We start from the raw sequence: 19,362 nt of genomic DNA on the forward strand, positions 1-19,362 counted from the left end.
AAAATATCCTCAAAACCCAATTGTCAGTAGTATCTTCCTGCTTCTGAACTGCCAGGGAAATGCAAATCCCAAGCCATTCATTCTTATGTTTTGAAAAAGAGCTGGCTTTTATTGTGTAGATTTTGGGCAGTTGGGGGGGGGCAATCTCATCCTTTGCATCAGGCTGCAGATGACCAGCCTTGCCTCCCATGCACAGGACAGAGGACACCTCAGTGGACCCAACAGGAACCCTGAAGGGAACAAGGAGCCAAGGAAACATGCATCTCCTGGGAATCCTGGCTTCATTGACAGGCTGCAATGAGGAAAAGGCTGCTTCACAGGCTGTCCCAGTGGAAAGACACTGCTTTGGAGTCAGCAGGTTCAGCAAAGGAAAGGCTGTTCTTGCTCACTGTATTCATCACTTGGACACACTCAGCTGTGTTCGCCGGGCTGCTGGGAAGATGCTTTTGTGCTTCTCTAAACTGCTGTTGTGATGGAAAAACACAGAACAGGTACCCAGCCCTGCCTGGAGAACTCCCCACTCCCAAAGTGCTGGGCAGCAGGTTGCTGGCTGCCTACTCTCTTGATCACTGCAGCTGCCAGAGCCACCACTGGTATTTTGTTTTAGCATCACTCAGCCAGTGGCCTCATCCCATCTGGTGGAACCAAATGCCAAGAGTTCATTAGGCATCTTGTAAAATGAACTTTCTGTCTGGAAGTTACCAAAAATAGATTTCATTGGATGAAATGAACTTCTATTGTTGCTCCATTGCAGTGCTCATTAACTTATTAAAAGATTATTTCCCTTCCTGAAAAGGAAGTTTGGGTTTCAACTCCCACTTCAAATACTAATCTAAAGATAGGAAGCAAAACTGAAGCCTGTTTTCTTTAAAAAAAGATTACATTTATTGAAAATGGTTAACACTCTTTATAACTTCTCCATAGAAAAGTTTAAATCCCCCCCACTGAATTTTAAGCAATTTACACAGCATCGTAACACAAGCTATTTGCACACAAGGCTTGGGTTGAAAGAGATGTGATATGCAGCAAGTTTGCTCAGAAGAAAGTCCAACCGACATAAAAGGGGCTCACTCCCAAGTAAATGTGCACAGAGTGGCAGGCTTCGTCAAGGCCATTTGTGGCAGAGTATCAGACCTACCTGGGACTCATAAGTCCATATACTGGAGGCTGCATTCAGTGGCCCTTCCTTGTGGCTTGGGAGGCTGGAGAATGTTCCTGCCTCTTATATGGAGATCAGGTTCTTGGAAACCAGGGCTTAGCTCTCTCTCTCTTTTGGAATCCAGAGGACCTTGAAGGACTCCTAGATAGTCAAGATCTTGGCAACAATGTAAATAGATCACATTTACATCACGACTTTGGCCAACATGTATATTGTCTCTCTTGAGAGCCAACTGCATGCTGAGTGCGTATAACTTGAGCTGGGTTGCTCATGTTTATGAGTTGCAATTCATGACCCCCCGCAGTCAACACCGTTTCTCTATCTCATTTTGTCCTTCCTCCAATGACATCTCACCCTAGTCCCAATCTACAGATTCAGAAAACCAATTCACCAGTTCCCCAAGGCTATTTAGGGAGTGAGATCCTAGCAGAGGTGGAATTTGAGTCTAGATCCTGGTTCATGCCAAGTGGAGACTCCTGTTCTACAGTATCTTTTTCTGGCAGAAGGGTTGTAGGTTATGAAATGGGACCCCTGAGCCATGGGTCTTGGGGACATTTGAACACCTCCATGCACTGTTACAGGAGGGCAGAATCTGTCTGCTCTGTTGCTCGCTGTGTCACTTTTCGTGACTCTGGGAAAGAGAAGAACAAACAGAAACCCCCAATACATTCACACTTTCAAAAACATTCTCCAAGCAGATCTTTCTTCATGACATTTGAGCACTTGGTCTTCTCCGCTATGCTAGAATCTTCTATTGCTTGGATAAAGACATACATACATAGGGAGTAGTAATGGGGACAGTGGCAGTAGATGGCAGGACCGTGCTTGAGAGACAAACCACAGAGAATCAGTGGAGAAAAGCCCAGCAGGCTGGAAGAACGGTCTCTTCTTGGCATTTCCCTGAAGTCTAGATGCTCCACTGTCATTTCATTGTATATACATTTGAAACTGGGCTTCCTCATTAGATGGCAGGGCAAGGACGGACCACACATGCAGGAACTGCTGCACACACTTGCACATTCACACCCATAGACACACACACACGTTTGTTTTTATGGAGACAAGAGCAGTGCGCTGGGCATCTGCTCTGCTGTGGGAAGGAAGGACAGCAAAAAGGCCGTGTCCTCCTGGGATCATCAATGCCAAGGTAGTTCCTTGTGCCATCTCCATTCTGTATTATACGTAGTCCTTCCCTCCAGAGGGGGCACTCTTTGGGTATGGCCGTGCTGCTGGGTAGGAGGTTTCTCGTCGAGGACAAGAGCAGCAGAGGAAGGCCCCACCCAGCAAGGCCAGAGACGCTGCAGCCCATCCAACGAAGAGGGCTTGTCCAAATTCAAACCTGGGAGAAGGAAGAACAATCCAATCAATCACCCACAGTGGTGTCAGCGGAGCCCCTGCCTGTCTCCTGCAGACCTGGCAATGGGGATCCACACCTTACAGCACAAGCTTGCCTGTTTATTCAAAAATAAGTCCCTGTTTCAAATGCTGCTTATTCACAGGTGAGTGTACGTGGGACAGCAGCTTTACAGTCCAGTCCTAGCCTAGCTCCAAAATGGCTACCGCTGCATCCAACAGAACTGCAGAGGCCCCCGTAGGTCTCCTTAGGAGAAGGGGACTTCCCAATGGGGCTTCTCAAGACCAATCACTTTACAGTACATGGGCGACAAAGTGATGAATGGAATGCAAAATACATCCCCTTTGGAAACAGAACAGGGTGACAGAGTGATGGTCCCAGCATAGCTTGGAATAGCAACGGGCCTGGATTCAGTCTCTGGCACCTCTAGGCATGGAGGCATGGAGGGCTTTGAGGAGAGCATGGAGGGCTTTGAGGAGCAGGGCTGGGAAAATCGTGGAGAGATGCTGCCAGTTGGAGGAGCCAACTGGACCAGAAGGGCCAATGTGCTGGTGATTCCTACCTGGCATTGACTGGCACGTAGGGGTCGAAGAAGTCCCGAGTGATGACATTTCCATACCAAGATGTGGCCACCAAAGCTGTTAAACCTGTGGGTGGAGAGAAGACAAAGAGGGGAGCTGTGATTGAGCAGCGCAAAGCAGAGACACAGACTCTGACGAGGTGCGCTCCAGAATGGAGGTGGTCCAGGAGCACAGTTGGGACTGGGGAGGTCCAACCATGAGGCTGCCTGAAGTATTGGTGTGGAGCAGCACTCTTGGAGGGACGGCGAACGGATGAGCAGATCCCCCTGCCCAACTGCCCACCCCCAGCCTGCTGCTCCACTGGGTGCTCCATGATGCCTAAAGCAAGTTGGAAGAGGATCACAGCAGCAGCTGTGGCTCCAGTACTGCTGGAGGAAGGAGTAGACCGCAAAGGCTGCCACGTCTCCAGATCACATCTCCCCACCTACCTGGGGCTTGTGAAACACCAAGTGGGTGGGGAGAGGTGATCTGGAGCTCGCCTGCCCCTTCCCTGCAGCCTCCCTATTCCACTGCTTTTCTGTTTGCGATGAGCATGAGCCGGGGCTGTTCAGAGCGAAGAGGCCTGGGCGAAGGAGGCTGTGTGCAGTGATCTCTAAGTGAAGGGGAGAGGGGATGGAAGTGCACCCACCCACCCTCCACAGGGTGCATGAGAGCAAAGGTGGAAGTGGGTGGGGGATTCATGCAGTGCAGAGTGCCACCGACAGAGGCACCACGCGGTGACCTCACAACCCAGCTTGGCACCGAGAGTGCAGCTTGACAAGTCGCTGGAGCTCCCGACATCTGGTGGTTTGTCAAAAAGTCATCCCAGGGCATTGGAACTGGGGTCACAGCATGAGGGAGGCGGATAACATTTTGCTGATTTAAATTACCCCCCTGAAACTGCTGTTAGCTACAGTGATGAAGAGGAGGGCGCCCTACAGGAACAATTCACCCTGGCCAGAGCCCGGTCCAAACAGAGATCCTTGGGGCAGCTTTCTGAAGAAGACAACTACATCAAGAGGAGTCCCACTCACAGGGCTCTCAGGCCCATCCAGGCCACGTTTCCACCATGAACTCCCTCAAGGCAGCTCCTATGCAGCTCAGCCTGCCAGGAGGCTGCATCACAACCCTTCGGGCCACACTCTCAGCCCTCCCGCCACAGTCCCAGGATTGCCCCGACTCTGGCCTCACACTCTGCTTCTCAGGAGCCCAGGTCTGGGCCACGCGTACTTGGCAGCTGTCCCTCCTTCCCAGATGGAGATTCCCTTCCCTGACAAATCCCCTCAAGGAGCCCAAATTCCAAACCGGTTTTAGCTCATCCAGAACTCACGACTGACCTGAAAGCAGGAAAAGGATGCCTCCGAAGATGGCCATCCTCATCTTCCGAACTTCGTCGTCTTCCATGCACTTCATGCATTTCATTCCGATCACAGCCACAAAACTCCCAATGAGCCCCAGGAGGATGCTGGACACCATCAGGGCCCGAGTGGCCTGCAGGCTGCCTGCAAAAGAACAGAGGATGCTCAGCAGGGAAGCCGCCGGAGTCAGACCATTGGTCCACCTAGGCTCAGTACGGTCTGATCCAACTGGTGGTGTCTCTCCAGTGGTCTCTGGCAGAGAGGGGTCCCCTTCCTAGTCCCTCTGCCTCAAATCCTTTAACCGGGGTGCTGGGAACCGATCCTGGGATCTCTTCCAAGCACATCTGAGGCTTACCATGGAGATATGGGCCCTCTTCAGAGATGGCATTTCTCTGTCAAAGCAACACAACCAGGAAGCGTCTAAAGAGTCAACTAAGGAGTCAGGTCTGGAGAGGTCCAGACTGTTTAGGATCCTCTTGTGAAGAAACAGACCTGAGGGGAGCAATGCAAAGCCCATGTCCACTCACAGAGCCCCTATGCACCACTTCGTATTTTCAGGTCATTTTGCAAGAGGATTGTTCTTGGGGATTTCACAGGTATGAGTGCAGGTTATGACTCACTCCGTTGGGGAGACAGTGACTGGACTGGATCTGGACCTGAATCAGGGTCAGGGATGTGCTTGCACACCTCCCACAGTGGCGGTGCTCTTCAAAGGACTCTGGTGGGGAGGCTTTGCCTCACTGCCTCCCCACCCACTGAACGTCCCCGATCAGGGCACGGATTCACAACGCTCATCCCATTTGGAGCAGTCAGAAAATCAAATTGCATCACAAACCGAAGTGCCCTGCAGAGCAGGAGTTTCAAGACTCCCACTGACGTCAAGGGTGGAGCTTGTTGCGACATCAGTGTGGTTCTCAACAGCAATGCCTTTTGGGAGGCCCTTTTCTTCCAGGGCATTTCTATTCAATAATGATACTTTGCCTCTAGACCAGGGGTGCCCAAACCCCGGCCCTGGGGCCACATGCGGCCCTCGAGGCCTCTCAATGCGGCCCTCAGGAAGCCCTAGTCTCCAATGAGCCTCTGGCCCTCCAGAGATTTGTTGGAGCCCGCATTGGCCCAATGCAACTGCTCTCAGCATGAGGGCAACTGTTTGACCTCTCACATGAGCTGTGGGATGAGGGCTCCCTCCACTTCTTGCTGTTTCACGTCTGTGATGCAGCAGCGGCAGCAAAGGAAAGGCCGGCCTTGCTTTGTGCAAGGCCTTTTATAGGCCTTGAGCTATTGCAAGACCTTCATTCATTCATATAAGCTCATCTTTAATATATTCATTTATGTAAAGCTATGTAAATTTATTCAAATTTTAAATGTAAATTAATTATTTTCTTCCCCGGCCCCCAACACAGTGTCAAAGAGACGATGTGGCCCTCCTACCAAAAACTTTGGACACCCCTGCTCTAGACAATACCATACTGCAAGCTGGTCAAAGTGCTTCAAAGGGAGTAAATGTTACAACAACCCAACAAAGTAGACTAGCATTTATTTAAAACCTTCCTTCCAGTTACCAACCCAAGTCAGTTTACCACACACCCTTACACAGTCCAAAAAAGGACAATTCTATTTTTTAAAAAGAATATTCCAGCTTATGTAGCACCAAATGCCTGGTGAAATGGATGAGAAGAAGACAACTGGGAGCTGTGCTTGAAAAGGCCCTGTCCCTGGCAGCAGCTGCCACGCATCTGATAGCAGGGAATGTGTCACGAGTGTGCTGACGCATTGCATATTAAAGGTTGAGAGGCAGACGCTTGCCTAGATTCCCCGGTGAGCTCATGACAGAGGCAAGATTCAGACCACGGACTTCCTAGTTCACAAGTCAAAGGCTTGTTCATAAGTCTCTCTCCCTCCCTCATGAATCAGTGCGTGGAGGGAGGAGCGGGAATGTGCCCCACAGCCCCACCTGTTCTGCACTAAGCAGAACACTGGGAAGGGCAGCCTGGACACATTCAGCTGTGGGGCACAGGCTCTCCACACCATTGGGGGAATGGGTGCATGGACCATAGGGGGAAGGGCTGCAGGGTGCCATCTTCCTTCCCTTCCACTCATAGGGGTATGCAAATGTGTGTGGGGTGGAGGATGAGTGAACTGGCCCCCAGACTCTTGGTTACTACCCTGGGCAAGAGGCTGAACAGATCCTGCTCCCATGTGACACACCAACATGTTCCACCACTGTGTCAACTCGTCATCACTGAAATGCCCACATGGGCACATCAATACATGGATAATGCACCACAGGACTTGGCCTCCAGTCCCACTGGAGTTGCTCGGGATTGTGAACTTTTTGGGGGGTTTCCAAGGAGAAAGTTTTGCTTCTATGCAGCTTCTAACAAACTATTGGTGTCAATTCAAAAGTAGCTACAGAACCTGCATCCACAAACAGTCCCATGCCTCAGTTCTCTCTTCTGTGCAGTGGGAATAACAGGCGTAACTTGCAACACTGAGGTTGTGAGCTTGATCTATGGAACTAAGTCCCCTCACTTCCATGGCAGTAGCTGATGTCAGGTCACACTCATTCCGTGCCTGAAGGTAGGGTGGATGGTGCATCTCAGTAAATGCATCATTACTTATATAAGGATTGTGTTAACAGGTAGCAAGGAGGCCGAGGGACAAGGAGTATCTGTTACACTCCCAGCCTCTTTGCGTAATTATTCCAGAGCGAGTACCTACTGCACTTGCCACCAACACCCCAGGCCAAGAATGATCTCGCTGGCCCCAGAAAGCTGAATTAGTTTGTGGAACAACGAATGGGGCGGCAAAAGGAGCCCAGAGAGTGATGATGCCATTACCTCCTCCTAAGATACTGATGGTGTTTGGGCAACACCTGCGACCTGACGGTGTTCGCTGTTCAGCAATGATCCACACCCTGCAGTGCTGCCTTTGGGCCTTATCTCATCCAAGGAATGCTGAGGGGGATGAAGCAAACTATTGTCATCTTCATTGCAAAGTTGCACCAGGAGATGCACCATCCAATGGAATGTGCAATGGGACTGTTGTAACAACACAAATCTCACCAGGGCCTGCTAGGTCATGCATTGATTCCTTTCATTCAGTGGTAGCCATGCATTTTCTGTGGTTTGCTGGAATTCCTGCAAAGAATGCCAGATCTGGTGGACCTTGGCCTGATCTTAGGTAAGAGCACACACTCTGGGTCAGTGAGCACAGCCTGCTGACGCCTCCGCTGTTTCGACTCACTGGCTCTGCACCCTTGTGTGGTCCACTGAAGCTGCTTCTGGGGACCAGGGAGATGCTAGAAAAAGAAAGAGTCTGCGTGAGACTGAAGGCAGCCTTGGGCCGCTGCAGGAAGGGCTGGTTTCTAGACAACAGCCTTACACTGGTGGCCTTTCAAGAAATGTGTGTGGTTGCTGGTGGACTGAGGAGGTGCACCCTTCCCCAAACACGTTCTGCGTGAAATGCAACTTGAAACATCCACGTTAAGACAAAAGTAAGAACAACCATTTCTAGAATGGATAGCAGAGCAAGGGCAAATGTCTACCAGTCCCTCAACTCATCAGAGAAAACATACATTTGTCTGCAGGACTGGAGCCCTGACTGGGCTACAGGGGCAGCCTGACTGCTCGGGGACCATAATTTCTCTTGGGACTCCAGCAACAACCTCCCAACGAGAGAGGTGGGTACACCTGGAGAGGGGCATGCCAGGATCCTGTTCAGTGTCCCAGAGGATGTTGGGTTGCCCCTCTCGGATCACCTCTACTGTCTTGAGGGGACAACCACCAACAGCTTCTCCCCACAGTCAAGCGGAAATCCTTTTGAGGGAGCAAATCCCACTCAGCTCCTGCCTGAGGGCTGCCTGCTCAGAGTAAACATGCTTCGAGTCTGGCTGCATGAGGGTGGAGTGTCTCATGCAGGAAGAAAGCAGAGCAGCAGAACTGCTGCCCAGACCTCATGAAGCCTCGTGCCCTCCCCAAGAACAGAATCTGCCTGCCTCCAGTGGCCTGTTGTGCTTTGCTGCAGAGGGGCCTGGGCTTGCTGGGATCATCCTGAATGCAGCAAGTTCTGGTCTGTTGTTTGTGTTCAGGGTGTTGGCTTCAGCTCTCTGCCTTCCGAAGACAAAGGCTGAGATAAGATTGCAGAAGACACTCCATGTCCCCAGCTTGAGTGCCATGAAGGCCACCCTGAGCTCCTTGGGAAAAGAGCTGCGTGCAAATTACTTATTAGTTGTCCTCATGGTAGTTTGTGGGTCTACAGCAGTGGGAGGAGAGCCTGTTAGAAATAAATTCCCCTTGGTAAAGACGTGTAACCCTCCCCCCCCCCCACAACATAAGAACTTCCAGTGATGTTACCAAAATGCTGCCAACCCTCTTAAAATCTGGATATTCCTGGGATCTTGAGAATTGGAAAGAGACTCGCCACAGGACAATTCAACAGTCACCAGTGTCAGGTATGGTGACAAACAGCCACTGAACTCTATGCATTTTATAAATGTCTCTATTTTTTTAAAACTAATAGCTATCACAACATGGGGAAGGAAGATTTTTTCTATCTATCTTAGCTTTCTTTTTATTAATCTGGGGTTGCTACTCCACCTTTCTACCCCCAAAGGGCCCTCAAGCTGACTTACTGGCCTTTCTGATTATATGCTCCCAATTAATGAGACCTGTTTTGTTCCGTATGCAAATTTGTTAGGTATGCACATTTTTTTCTGTGCCAGAGTTCAGAACAGAGTCCATGTCTAACCAAAGTTCTCAGCTGCTGCTGTTGCTGCCATCCCCTGTAAGTAGTGCTTGCTGACAGGGATGGCCAGAATATGTGGGCACAGATACAACAACCAAATACTGTTGTTGTTGGTACACACCTTGACCAAGTACACAAGACTCAGCAAGGGAGAGGGTGCTGGAAATCATTCTGGCAGTCTGCAGCCAAACACCTGCAGGGTGCTCTCTGTGTGGTCCTGCATTTTGGGCAGGGGCTCAGAGTAGATGACCTGTTGGTCCCTCCAGGCTCTGTGGTGTTGCACTTCTATGGAGCAGTTTATACACCGAGCAGCATCAAGCAGTAAAGTTATCACACTGGGCTGTACCACATCTGGCAGCAGATGCAGTTACAGGGGCTGATGTGGAGGAAGTTACAAGTCATAGTAGGTATGTGCAATCTCTTGGTTTTAGAGGCAGGCTGCCTCTGATTGCCAGATGCAATCAGGTTGTGTCTGCTGTCATGTGTGCTCCCTGGGGCATTTGGTGGGCCACTGTGAGATACAGGAAGCTGGACTAGATGGGCCTATGGCCTGATCCAGTGGGGCTGTTCTTATGTTCTTAACTACAATTCCCAGGAAGCCTTGCAGGTCTCTTGTTACCTGGTGTGCTCCCTGGGGCATTTGGTGGGCCACTGTGAGATACAGGAAGCTGGACTAGATGGGCCTTTGGCCTGATCCAGCAGGGCTCTTCTTATGTCCTCACTGAGGAGGTCAACCTGCCAAAGCAGCCCCACTGGTGTTTTTTTCTGCTGCCAACTCACAGCCCAATCCTATCCACACTTTCCTGGGAGTAAGCCCCATTGACCCTGATGAAACTTACTTCTGAGTAGACATGTGTCAGATTGGGCTGTCAACGTGGCTGCAGCCTCTCAGACACCAGGAGGGTACCAGGTACCGGCTGAAGGGCAGCGCAGGACAGGTGAGACCAGCCAGTGCTGTGCAGGTCCAATTGATGCTCCCTGGCACTGAGGCAGGATGATTCATGATGAAGCTTAGCTGTGTGGGAAGCACATGGCTGAGAGCCTCACAGTCTCCCGTGTCCATGACTTTCTCAGGGCTAATCTAGTTTATGACACCAGTGCTGGAAATAGTTTGGGGGAGAATCTCCTAAGCAAATCCGCTTATCTTGAATTCAGATCTGCACACACACACACACACCCCACCACTTGGACCGTGTGAGTATAGTCTTGAGTGCACTCTACACTGGTTCTCCATAACTTGTTCCCTGGTCCAACCCAAGCCACCAACCATTCTTATCAGGAAGGGCATCTCAAAAAGTTATTTTTGAAGGGCTGCTTTTTCCTTCTGCTGCACAACCAACCGCAAGGGTTTCACTCTTCCCACTAACAACAGTGGAGGGTAAATTCCATCCTCCTCCTCACCACAGTGTTTATATACTGCTTTTCAACAAAGAAATCCTTACATCCTGATCCTTATGGCCTGTACACTGAAACAGAAATGACTCCTCAATTGGTGCTGCCTACTCTGGAGCCCCAGGGCTGGCTGGGAAGTCCCGCTACACTGCCAGAGTCTGGAGCCACTCCAAGACCCGTGGAGGCCCCCTTCCTAGCTCCTGGAGCCAGCACAGCCCCAACCTGAATTCTGTTCTTGGGGAACGCATCCAAGGAAGCGTGCATGCCAGGTCAGGGTGGGGAGAAGAACAGACCTGGGGTCTGGCGGCTGAACCAGAACAGGCTGAAATTCCACAAGGGGGTGTTTCCTTCCTGAGAGGCAAGCAGAGGCTTGCATGGATGTCAGAGTCGAGACCTTGGAAGCCTCCAAAGCCTTGCAGAAGGAGGAGGTGGGTGGGGTGGGGTGATGTGGGGGGTGCTTCTTGTATTTGATCAGTGATCATGTTGGGGAAAACTCAAATCAGGACGAATTAGCTTCCAGGCTGTTGACAGTACATTATGTGCAGAGCTTTGCCACTGCCTGTCCCGAACGCTGCTCCCATGCAGCTCTTAATGCTGCTTCCAGCTTCAGTAGCGCCTGACATAAAACTAGAGAGAGGTTTTGAATTTCCCAGAATTTTCTGTGATATCACTAAGGAGGATCCTGGGGCATTTTCTGGGTTTACACCCTTCCTCCAGGGAGCTCTATGCGCAACACAGTTCCTTTCAACAGAGAGTGATGGCAGCCAGTTGAGGTTGCTGTCCCCCCTCCACTTTCATTGGTTCAAAGCTTCTGGGACGGGCAGGTTCAGTCCGTTTCACGTGTGAGGCTGGCCAGATAGAATTATCATCCAAACAGGCCTAATTGTACAATACAGTAACTATCAATTAATAACAATTGATGGACTGAGCAATACTTTCCACAACACTGAGCCTGTAATTTTGCAGTCTGGGAAACAGAAGTCCCACCTCCAGGCCTCTGCTCCAATGGTCTGCAGCAAGGATCTCACACCAGAATCATTCTGAACCTCAACCTTGCCTCCCCTCAGTGTTCCTGCCTTTGATATGCTTTCTGGGCTGAGACAGGATGACTGCTCCTCCCACACTCTCTGGCAGGGTGATTCCTCAGCCACAGCTTGAATGGGCCCCACTGCAACAAACTCACATGGTGGCACATCTGCAAGAGTACTTTGGCTGGCCTTCATCCTCCAAAAAGTCTTCTCGTGCTTCCAGCACGTCCAGCCAGGCCCAGAGAAAAGTCTTTCCACACCCTGAGACCTGCAGTCCTCTGAGCTGTAGGTGTTGCCCAGGGTGCACGGAGGACCTTCTGCATGCAGGCCAGGGGCCCTGTCACCCCACCAGTGATTGTTGGAGGCCCTGTGCTCTGCTGCAAGTCCAACTCTTCCACTCCTTCTTTCCTTGACACGCAAACATCCAGGAGAGAGGAAGCCATGCCAATCCCAGAGGCTTTGCACTTCCTGTTCCAGTTGCACAAGTGTTTGAGACTCCTCCACGCAAAACACGCTCTAGCACTAGTCCTGGCAGCTGGACGGCAATGTCCTACATTCATGTGGGTGCTGAGTCCACAGTACTCAGCTACACTATGAGTCCAGACCTCCTTGGCCTCAGAAGTGCTCCTCTGACTCAGAAGTGTTGTCCATGACTGGCCAGCATCAGCCCTGAGGCTGCCCAGGCTAAGTGCACCTGCACCACCAGCCCTTCCTCCTCTCAGTGTTGTCCTCCTTGACTTCTACACGATATGATAACCAGACCAGGCAGCTTCTCCTTTGCCAAGTACCTGCTTGAATGACTTCTCTCTAGTGGTTCTTCAAAATGTTTCCTGTCCCTCATCCAGATCCAGAGCTTTTTCCCCCTTCCCAGCTTTGTCTGTTTGGCAGGGGGTAGATAAGATGCATTTCCAAAAAGCTGTCAGCTGAGACTGGTGCTGGGGCCACAATTCCCAGAGGTCCACTGTCTGAGACACGGGCATGTAACCCCTCTTGCACCAGGATGGCAAGTCTGGAAGAACTCCTGAGAGTTCTCAGGTTTCTCCTCAGAAGATTCATTGGTATTGAGTCCGTTCTGAAATGAACTGAGGAGAGCCTGTTCACCCCAAACACAAACCAGGTCTGTTAGAACCAGGGCCCCCCTTCCCAACCCACAATCAGCCTATATGCTGCCCCCCAGCCCTGGCCCAGTCCCCTCTGGCTCTGGGTCTGGGAGTGAGGTTCTCTCTCCCAAGTTTCCTCCTTTTCCTCACTTGGGTGTGGAATCTGCTGAGCCCCACCAAAGGGAGTCCACCCTTTTCTCCCCTCTCCCTTTCTCTGGCACATTGGCAGTGGCGGCAGCAAGGAAGCCTCCTCCTCCTACTTTCTCTCAGTGGCAACAGCCTTGGAGTGGGTACCCTCCTATCCCCTTTCTGCTGTTTATACCAGGGATGGAGAGTTATTTTCCAAGGGCAGGATCTAGACCAAGGGTGCCCACACCCCGGCCGAGGGGCCACTTGTGGCCCTCAAGGACACCCAATTTGGCCCGCAGGGAGCCCCCAGTCTCCAATGAGCCTCTTGCCCTCCGGAGACTTGCTGGAGCCCGTGCTGGCCTGATGCAACTGCTCTCAGGATGAGGGCGATTGTTTGACCTCTTGCATGAACTGTGGGAGGAGGAGGACTCCGTTCACTGCTTGCTGTTTAATGTTGTGATGCAGCAGTGAAGGAAAGTCCAGTCTTGGTTTGTGCAAGGCCTTTTACAGGCCTTGAGCTATTGCAAGACCCTCATTCATTCAAATGTTCCATCTCTAATATATTAATTTATGTAAATATATGTAAATTTATTCAAATTTGAAATGTAAATTAATTTTTTTTCCTTCCCCCCCTCCCGGACACAGAGATGATATGGCTCTCTTGCCAAATAGTTTGGACACCCCTGATCTAGACTGTCAGCGGCAAACAGGGACAGCTGGTTTGAGTCAACAGGGAGTGGCCCAGTATGAAGACAGGTTCTTCCTGACAATGGATCTCGAAGTGTTGGGATGTTCAGCAGCAACACCCAGGCATGGACTGAGATGGTGACTCAGTGAGCCAAATAAATCCCTGCATCATCACCAGCATCATCTCTGCAAACAATGGAAACCTTTCTTGAATCTGATGCAGAATCTCCATCATGAGGCTGACAATGACAATGATTCCTTTGGCCGGGGATCAGAATGTCAGGGAGCAGGTTCTAATTACTGCAGCTTTAATGTTTCATTGGATAAACCAAAAGGGCGTCACAGGGTGGAGTTTCCAACTCTAATCTGAGGTATGCCTCAACCCTAGAATCTGTTTCCAGCTATGCTTGAAGAGACTGGAAGAAAGAGCAAGTGTGCCCCTGATCATGTCCAGAAAGTATTTCCTTCACTCTTGAGCAGCTTGGATCAAAAAGCAAACCTTCAGTATTCCAGTTTGTCTCAAGGTGCTTGGCAAACTAGGGCATTTTGCTTGATTTACAAATCACTCAGGCCTTGATTGTGTCTTCCCGCACACCCAAAGGGAATGCCTTTTCTGGTCAACAATATCACCTGTTATCACAAATGGACCTCAGGATCCAGGAAACCCTCAGTGCATCAGAGCACCTCAGAGACTTGCCCGTTTAGTGAGGCACCAGCTGTCATAAAGGAGAGCACACATGATGATCAGATGCCACTGGCCAAAGAGCTCTCACCCACAAAAGCTCATGTCACTGTATCTTTGCCAAGTTTTCTGGTGCGATGGACCTCATGGGCACAGATAGGAGGAAGTGGAGGGAGGAAAATTGTAGAACAAAGCAAGACTCCTAATCAGTTTATGGCATCCACTGCAGACAAGAAAGCGGTAATAGAGGCCATTTCAGACACCCTAGGAGTAGCAGAGCCATTTGATTTCCCTTGGAACTGGTCTTAATTAGAGTGCAGCCCTAGATCTTTTTCTTCAGAGCCAAAGTTCAGTCCAAAAAGCTGAGCGGTAATAAGGATGGGTGAGAGTGAGAGAGCCTCTGAGCATGTACAGATTGCCTTCCTATCACCTTTGCATAAGCACAGTCCATGCTCATTGAAGATCAAGAGAAAGGGTGTCCAAGGTCCACAGTGTCACTTCTGGACTGGTTTGAGCTCCACCAACTCTCACTCCATAAGTTATGAGAGAAAGAGCCTCCAGGCTTTCCTAGAGAAGTGGAACGTCACTAAGGGTCAGCTGCCCGCAGAAAGCAATCTCACAAATAAACACACACACAGCCTGAGATCCTCAAGGCTTTCATAATCTATTTCGGAGCAGATGGAAATGAAATCCTCAGTCTGAAACGTGAACATTTCATGTCTGGGAATCTGCGGGCCAGCTGAACATGCGGTGAGACCTCACACCTTCCATAGGCTCATGCTGATCTCCTTGCACACAGAGAAAGGAGAGATGAGCTAGAGAACTAACTGTACATTGGCCCAGTCACACACAATGGCAGGCACTCCCACAACTGCACCTGCCATTTTTTGGCAATGGTATGTAACTGGGATGCAAGCATTTCCCACCTGCATGCAGATGGGGGCGGTTGTGTGAACCTGAAGCGTGTGTGTATGCGGGGGAGCCACTGGGGGTGGACTGACTCTATGCACACTGTTGTAACCAAACTAGTTTCCGCTTTGGTAGCCATGAGCGGGGCTTGCAAAGTTCCTGTCCCCCCAGGCAGCCCCCGACCTGTTCTTTCTCAAAACAGCATGAAAACATTCTTAGGACATTCCTGCCAAGTTCCACACTCTGGCTAACTTCAGCTGTGGAGGGCTCCTCACTCCTTCCATTGTCGCTCCGAGCACTCCTTGCAATCCCTGAGCTAAGAAAACACTTGTTCTATCACTGAGATGTGCTGGTCTTGCCAGCTGGAGCTCTGGAACCGCTGCCATAATTCCTGCCCTGTTAAGTAGCCACAGAAAGATGTGGGAAGGTCAGATGCACGAGAAGAGCAAGCGGCTGCTCCCAGGGCTGGCATTTGGGTGTGCCCTGCTGCCTCTGGGAAAGCAGCAGGTGCAAGGAAGAGCTGCCCTGCAACTCTCAGGCTTCAGGGCCATCTTTCCTACTGTGTGCGATGGGTGCCCCAGCCCTGCTCTTTGGCCAGCTGCCCCTGGAATGAGATTGGTGGGCACAAGAGACCAGCCTGCAGGCTTCCTGCTTTGAAATGGGCTATGAAAATGATTCTAGTCAATCAGGCATTTGAAGGAAGATTCCTTTGTCAGATTTTTTTTGGTGCTGGTTTGGCTGCCTTACTGTCTTTCAAGATTTGAGTGTTTCGATGGTTGTGATTTTGTTGAGCATCCTGGGAGAAATCTCATGAGCTTTCAGCTACTACAAGCTATCAAATACTGAATGGCACTGCAGGTCATTATCAAATCTTTTCACAGCCCCATCCTAAGCATGTTTACTCAGAAATCCCATTGAATTCTGAGCAACTTAATCCCATGTAAGTAAATATAAGGTTGTACTCTCAGATACCATCACATGTCACTAATTACATCTTCTCAAATATTAAAATGCATTGCCTATTAATGCTATGATCTATAAAATACAGTTGAACAGTTAACAGTCAGATGCCAAATGTTTCAGTTTTCAGAGGGCAGCTCTGTTAGTCTATAGCAGCATATACTGAATGCTGAAACAGAATATCATTAGACAGCAAACATATCCAGCATCCATTTAAATGTTTGCAGGATAGCCAGTGAATATTCAGCACTGAAATTCACTAAGAAGGATTTGGAGGGATATTTTTGAATGTGCACTTGTTATGCTGTTTCACTTGGTTCCAAAATTTCTACAATACAAGTTAGCAAGAAAACGCCAAGACCCATGGGAAACCAGAGGCTGTGTTCACATGAAAAAATGCAGATGCACCACAGGTTATTCCAGAATATGTACTTCAATCCCTTATTTTCCTGTGTAGACTGAGACAAGAAGTACTGCTCTTCTCTGTAAGAGGTGCACCTCTACCTCTCCATGGCTTCACCTCTCCTGACTACGCGAGAAGGTCCCAACTCATCACTGTCAAGTTTATACTACAGACAGCAAGTAAACCCAAACCAGAATGCAACACTGCAGTAAGATATGAGCTAAACTTCAGCACAGCATGAGGTTGGTGGGGAGTGGGGGTGTTAAGCACCTCTCTCTTGAATGATTCTCATGTGCAGAAACAAATGCAGGAACTGGCCAAGAACTTTCTGCCTGACAAACACCGGCTCACACATTTCAACAGCATTCTGAATTCCAAATGAATGTGTGGGAATGGAATGGGGCATGGCCAGCAGGCGCAATCCCACCCCCACGTCCGTTCCATACATTTTCTTTATTGCACTGTTCGGTACGATTATTTTACTATTACTGCACTTTATATTTCATTCTTTGTTTGCAATTTACTGCTTTTTAATGATATTGTTTACTGCCTCGAGCGCTCCAATTATTTGGAGGGAAAGGTGGAATACAATCAGAAAGAAAGAAAGAAAGAAAGAAAGAAAGAAAGAAAGAAAGAAAGAAAGAAAGAAAGAAAGAAAGAAAGAAAGAAAGAACTGGACAGTGGGAGTCTCTTTCTCTCTAGAGACCCCTCCCCCCACCCAAAGTCCTAGTTTGTCTCAGTTTTACCAAAGAAATGTCAGTAAAACAGATTGTGGAGCTTGGCTTTCAGAGCAGCTGTTTCTCTGACCTGAACTGTAGTCAACCTTTCTCAGTTCTGCAAAACCTCAACTGCAACTCTGGATTTACACACATGCAGAGTAAAGATGCCCCCTTTAATCCATTGGGACCCAAAGCTTATCACCACTGCATTCTTCAAACTCAACCATTTGGACATATGCCCTTATTTAAGAACACCCTCATCTTTGCCTTCCAGTTTATGAAAACATCAGGTTGACAGCCCCCCAGAAGAACTGTGCATTTGGGGGTGGTCAGGAAAGCTGCACCGCCACATTTTGGGTTCTCATGCAGTTGTCAAAATACCATGGAAAGGGCCCCATGATTGAGACAGAATGATTCTCTGGGCACCATGTTCAGATATGATCCTGTGAAAGCAACAGATGCCAGTCAATGGAAACCAAGATGGATCAGGGATAGCTTAGTATAGAACCAATTGCCTTTTAAAGGTAGAAGCCTTTGAAGCTGGACAAAAGTCTCCAGCAAAGTGAAATGAGTTCTGTGCAGCTCAGGAGGTTGGTGCCCTCCCGAACAGAACTGGTTGAAAACAAGGTGTCACCATATTAATGTTGCCCACCTCTGTGAGATACAGAAAAGGATGGAATGGGATTTGGCTGGAGTTGGAGCTGATCAGTTGAAACTCACCTGCAAGCCTGAACATAAACAACCAGAGGGACCTGTACTCTCCTGCACATGTTAACAACACATTCTAAACACCAGTTGTTTGGGGCCAGATGGTGTGGTCTGGTGGAGCGGATGGGTTCAGATCTGAAGGATCTGAGTTCAAGTTCTGTCTCTGTCATAAACTCACTAGGAAGCCATGAATAAAGTTGCCACCGTTATCTCTCAGCCAGTAGTATACCTAGAGGGGGCACGAAGTGCTAAGTTTCGCAGGGAGCCTCACCACAGCATGAAAGCAGTCCCTCCCCTTCAAGGCCATTCTGGGTGACGGGAGCAAAACGGAGGCATATGCCTGGCTCCAAAGCGAGGGGGAAGGGGCGCTTGCATGCTGCAGTGAGGCTTCCTGCAAAACGTAGTGCTTTTCACCCCCTCTAGCTATGCCACTGCTCTCAGTTCCCCATCTGTAGAATAGAAATAATATCAGCCAACCACCCAGGGTTGCTGTGAACTGACACAGTTGTCCAACACTCTGAATATTTCAGGGTGCTGAAGATCTGAAAAGCACTCAATGTGCCCACAGAGGAAGGAGGCAGGGAGGTCCCACAGACACGCACCGACTCTTCTTGTCCAGGCTTCTGGGCAAGATGTCCACAAATAGAGTGATTAGGCTGCTTACCTGAGAGCTTGAGCAGGGAGTCGAACACCTTGCATTGCATCTGTCCTGTGCTCTGTATCACACAAGCCATCCAGAGGCCCTCGTAGATGGCCTGGGCTGTCACGATGTTGTCCGCGGCATAGGAGGAGATTTTCCACTGGGGCATGGCGGTGCTGATGACAATGCCAATCCAGCCGATGAATGCCAGGATGAAGCCCAGCGTCTGCAGACCTCCATTGGCCATCTTGACCCAACCACACTGGAGCTCCTGGGAGATGCGAAGAAGAGGCTTTGGTGGTTCCTTGGCTGGAAGCTCTGGGATGTGGAGCCCAAGCGGTCCTTCTAGCACTGACCCAAAGAAAGCTTCTTCTCACTCCTTTTCTTTTGTAATCCAAAAGGTCTCAGTGCTGGATGCTGCTGGGCTGAAGAAACACCTGAACTGAAGTTCGGAGCACCTCTGGCTCACTATTTAAACCAGAGTCCTTGGAGCGCCCTCTGGTGGTTTCACTTGAGTTGTCCAGTCTCACACCCTGAATGTTTTCACTAGAAGTTCAGAATCATCAAAAACCTCAGATGAAACATGGGTATTATCTTAATAAGGGCATGAATATTGATTGCAATTGGCAGGGTGGGCTTGGGAGGGAAGGAGCCGCGCATTTGCAGCATCCTAGCCCTAGATGTGAGCACTGCAATTCATGTCTTCTTGGCAATGTCAACCCTACACATTGTGTTCTTGAGTGAGTCTTGTATTCCCTTGCTCATGACACAGTCATGGCAGGACCCACCCTGTTCCCTTGGTGGTTTTAGGGTACAGCAACAGCAGTA

General features: G+C 49.7%; 1 protein-coding gene across 1 annotated transcript; it reads right to left on the reverse strand.

The window, feature by feature from the left end:
• Positions 1 to 2,335: 2,335 nt before the first annotated feature.
• Positions 2,336 to 18,781, reverse strand: CLDN1 (claudin 1). Its single transcript, XM_066620674.1, has 4 exons — positions 18,559 to 18,781; positions 4,411 to 4,575; positions 3,076 to 3,160; positions 2,336 to 2,498 (listed from the first exon to the last, which is right to left on the reverse strand). Exons 1-4 carry the CDS (start codon positions 18,779 to 18,781, stop codon positions 2,336 to 2,338), a joined length of 636 nt encoding a protein of 211 aa, XP_066476771.1.
• Positions 18,782 to 19,362: the final 581 nt, after the last annotated feature.

This window comes from Tiliqua scincoides, chromosome 3, assembly GCF_035046505.1.
Source record: "Tiliqua scincoides isolate rTilSci1 chromosome 3, rTilSci1.hap2, whole genome shotgun sequence".
In the NCBI taxonomy this organism is placed as follows: Eukaryota; Metazoa; Chordata; class Lepidosauria; order Squamata; family Scincidae; genus Tiliqua; species Tiliqua scincoides.